The following is a 3,594-nucleotide window of genomic DNA, read 5'->3' on the forward strand; positions in this document are numbered from 1 at the left end:
GTTAGGTAGTTTTCTTCATGTGGCCTTAGCTGCTTGGAAGCGTATGCCACCACCTTATTATTTTGCATTAGCACACAACCCAAACCCTTTAGTGACGCATCGGTGTAAAGAACATACGGTACTCCAGGGGTTGGGAGTGTAAGCACTGGAGCTGTAGTCAACTTGGTCTTCAGCTCTTGGAACGCTGATTCACATTTCTCCGTCCAAACAAACGGTTGATCCTTCTTGGTTAACTTAGTCAATGGCATTGCGATCTGAGAAAAGCCTTAGATGAACCTCCGATAATATCCAGCTAATCCCACAAAACTCCACACCTCAGTTACCGATCTAGGGACTTCCCACTTAAGTACCGCGTCTACCTTGTTAGGATCCACTGCTACTCCCTGAGCTGACACCACATAACCCAAGAACTTCACTTCTTTTAGCCAAAACTCACACTTTGATAGCTTAGCATACAACTAGTGATCCTTCAAAATCTGTAGTGCGATGTGAAAATGCTCTCGATGTTCTTCCTCACTTCTAGAATAAATCAGAATGTCATCGATGAATACTACCACAAATCTGTCCAAATAAGGTTGGAAGATCCGATTCATGTAGTCCATAAAGACAGCTGGAGCATTTGTCAGTTCAAAAGGCATCACCAAAAACTCATAATGTCCATAACGAGTTCGAAAGGCCGTTTTTGAAATGTCCTCTGCTCATACCCTCAACTGATGGTATCCTGACCTCAGATCAATCTTAGAGAAAACTGATGCTCCGACTAATTGGTCCAATAGGTCATCAATTCTAAGCAATGGGTACTTGTTCTTGATTATGACCTTGTTTAATTGTCGGTAGTCGCTACACAGCCTCAAGCTACCATATTTCTTCTTCATGAACAAAATCGGCAATCCCCACGGTGACACACTTGGTCGGATAAATCCCTTTTCTAACAATTCTTCTAGCTGCCTTTTCAATTCAACCAATTCTGAAGGAGACATTCTATAGGGAGCCTTAGAGATTGGGGTGGTTCCCGAAACCAACTCTATGGCGAACTCCACTTCTCGCTCTAGAGGTAGTCCTGTAACCTCGTCTGAAAACACTTCGGGGTAGTCCCTCACCACAGCTATCTGTTCAATTCCGCCTGCCTCATCCTCACTATTTGAAAAGAAGACAATGAAGGCCTGGCAGCCCTTCCTCACCGCCTTCTCTACTTGACTAGCTAACAACAAAACCGGACCACTTGACATTTCAGCACATAAGGCACCTATCGGAATCGTCACCAACCTCTTTTTACAATCAAGGATTGCTCCATTGGCCATCAACCAATTCATGCCAATAATTACGTCGATACCTTTCAGAGGTAGACAAAACAAATCTATTGTAGAATCTCAATCCTCAAACTGAAGTGCAAGCTTTAGACACGCTCTTCCAGTTACGACAGTGACTCTAGCAGGAGTAGACACTCTTAAGTCATAAGGTAGCTCAACCACAGGCAAGCTCAACTTCTGAGCACAGTCCATAGAAATAAAGGAGTGCGTAGCACCCGAGTCAAATAAAGCAGAAATAACATATCCCTCAAGTAGAATGTTACCTTGAATCAAGTTCAGAGATATAGAAGCCTCCTCGTTTGTCATCGCATAGACATGTCCTGGAACAGTAGAACGATCAGCTTGAGGTGTCGACTGACTCTCTGGACAGTTTCTGGCAATATGTCCCCACCAGTGGCATCGAAAGCACTCCTAGCATTGCCCCGCATGCCTACCCCCACATCTGGGGCACAGTCCAGTAACACTCGGGGTGGTCACTGATGAATCTCGACGGGAGCTCTGTCCCCTACCAGTCTGATTGTTTGGATTCTGGCGCCTTTGCATAAAGCCCCTCTGAGCGTTTGCCCTCTGATTCTTCCCTTGATTCCTGTTTCTCCCTGAGCTACTCGAGCTCCCAGAGTGGTATTGATTTCTTTTCCCCACTCCTCCTGTTGGACCAAGATAACGGGCTGCTCTAGTTTGGTTCTCAGCCCTCCTTGCCTCTACCACCTCTCTTGTCCTTCTAGTTGCGACCCGCAGCTTTACACACATCTCCTCAAAGGTATTGACCTCTAACAGGGCCAACTGCTGTTTCAACTTCGGCCTTGCATGGTTCATCAACTGTTGAGCTAGCCAGAACGAATGATCTCCCGTCTGCCTGGGCACATACTTCGCTAAGTCTATAAACCTTGTGATAAACTGATCCTCATGCATCTCTCCCTGCTTCAAGGAATAGAACAGGAATTGCTTTTCCATTCGCAACTCCTTTGGAAAGAAATGATCATAGAATATTCGCTTGAAGGTATCCCAGTCCAACTGAGATATATCAGAAGGTCTTGCACTATCCCACCAATGCCTTGCTTGCTCCACAAGATAGGTAACCGCCACTTGTACCTTGAGCAGGGAAAGACAAGGAACAGCAGTAAAGATTGTCTCTATCCGCTCAATCCACTTCTCTGCATCTGACGGTTCCAAACTTCTCTTGAACTGTGGAGGATCATGACGATGCACCTCTCTCCATACCTTGGTGATGTCATTCAGTAGCGGAGGGTAAATCACTCCCTTTGAAGTATCTCCTCCCTGGCTAATTGCTCGATGCTCCTCCCTCTGAGGTAAGTCTCCAGCTCGATCACCACCTCTAAACCCCCTTTCTCCTTCTCCTTGTGCCTCCATAGTCACCTCGTTCTCTCAATCCTCTTGATTGACTGACTCTTGGTGCTTCCTTGTGAAGTCTTCTTCAAACTTCCTCAATCTTTCATCTACTACTGCTGTCATCATCTCCCTCATTTGTCTCAAAAAGGCCTCATTCTCTTGAGGCGGTCCGTTACCAACTGGATCTGTCTGACGTGTCCGTACTATTCTTCCTCTCCCCAACTAAGGATGGAAACCCTCATTAGTAAAGAAAAGAAAGGAAACAAAAAATAAACAGGGAAGGTATGTATGAAGTATGTATATTGCCATTAGGAAAAGAAACAATTTCAAAGAAACGAACCGGCTCTGAATACCAATTTGTAAAACCCTTAACCTCAAAAATATTATAAACTCATCGTAAAATTCACTACTATGGTAGAAAAGGAAGGTTGTTACAACAAACTACCATAGTAGAAAGAAATTACATAACTTTAGAAATTAACATTTAAATTCGGTTCAAACTCGAACTCTGTTGCATGCAACTAAAATCATTCATTAACAACCATTGGGCCTCTGAGCCTCCAGCCCAGATGATAAGTCTCATTATTTGCATACATTTCTAGCCCTAAACTCATGCTTTTGCCATCTATAATTGCATACTTTGGGCATAATTAGCTTCCATTGTACATAAGAGTTGGTGAGAGGAATTGTGAGGTTTTGCAGGTGTTTTTACATGTTTTTATATGATTTTATATGTGTGTACTTTTGATTCCTGCTTTGGTGTGAATTTCAGGGAGTTTCAGTTCTGTCTGAGGCGCCACAGCGGATTTGGGAAGGCACCACGGCAGATTTCCAAGAGGACTCTCGGTAAAAAGCGCCGCGGCGGATGGACAGAGGCGCCACGATGGATTGGTATTTACATGAAGCTCAGGATCACTACTCAAAATAGCATCGT

The 3,594-nt window shown here is 44.3% G+C and overlaps 1 protein-coding gene across 1 annotated transcript; it reads right to left on the minus strand.

Annotated features, from left to right (window-relative positions):
• Positions 1–1,370: 1,370 nt before the first annotated feature.
• LOC114747701 (uncharacterized) lies at positions 1,371–2,681 on the minus strand. The gene is made up of 2 exons (XM_028936044.1): positions 1,745–2,681; positions 1,371–1,630 (listed from the first exon to the last, which is right to left on the minus strand). The coding sequence occupies exons 1-2, from the start codon at positions 2,679–2,681 to the stop codon at positions 1,371–1,373; spliced, it is 1,197 nt and encodes a 398-aa protein (XP_028791877.1).
• Between the last annotated feature and the right edge of the window lie 913 nt (positions 2,682–3,594).

This window comes from Neltuma alba, unplaced genomic scaffold (genome assembly GCF_004799145.2).
Source record: "Neltuma alba isolate B1F8T4 unplaced genomic scaffold, ASM479914v2 tig00005411_pilon, whole genome shotgun sequence".
Taxonomy (NCBI): domain Eukaryota; kingdom Viridiplantae; phylum Streptophyta; class Magnoliopsida; order Fabales; family Fabaceae; genus Neltuma; species Neltuma alba.

Excerpts from the sequence above, each read along its gene's own strand:
- LOC114747701 (XM_028936044.1), bottom strand. The coding sequence starts at position 2,681 with ATGGAGGCACAAGGAGAAGGAGAAAGGGGGTTTAGAGGTGGTGATCGA. Across the intron at positions 1,631-1,744 it reads ACTGTGCCCCAGATGTGGGG|GACATGTCTATGCGATGACA; the intron begins GTAGGCATGCGG and ends CTACTGTTCCAG.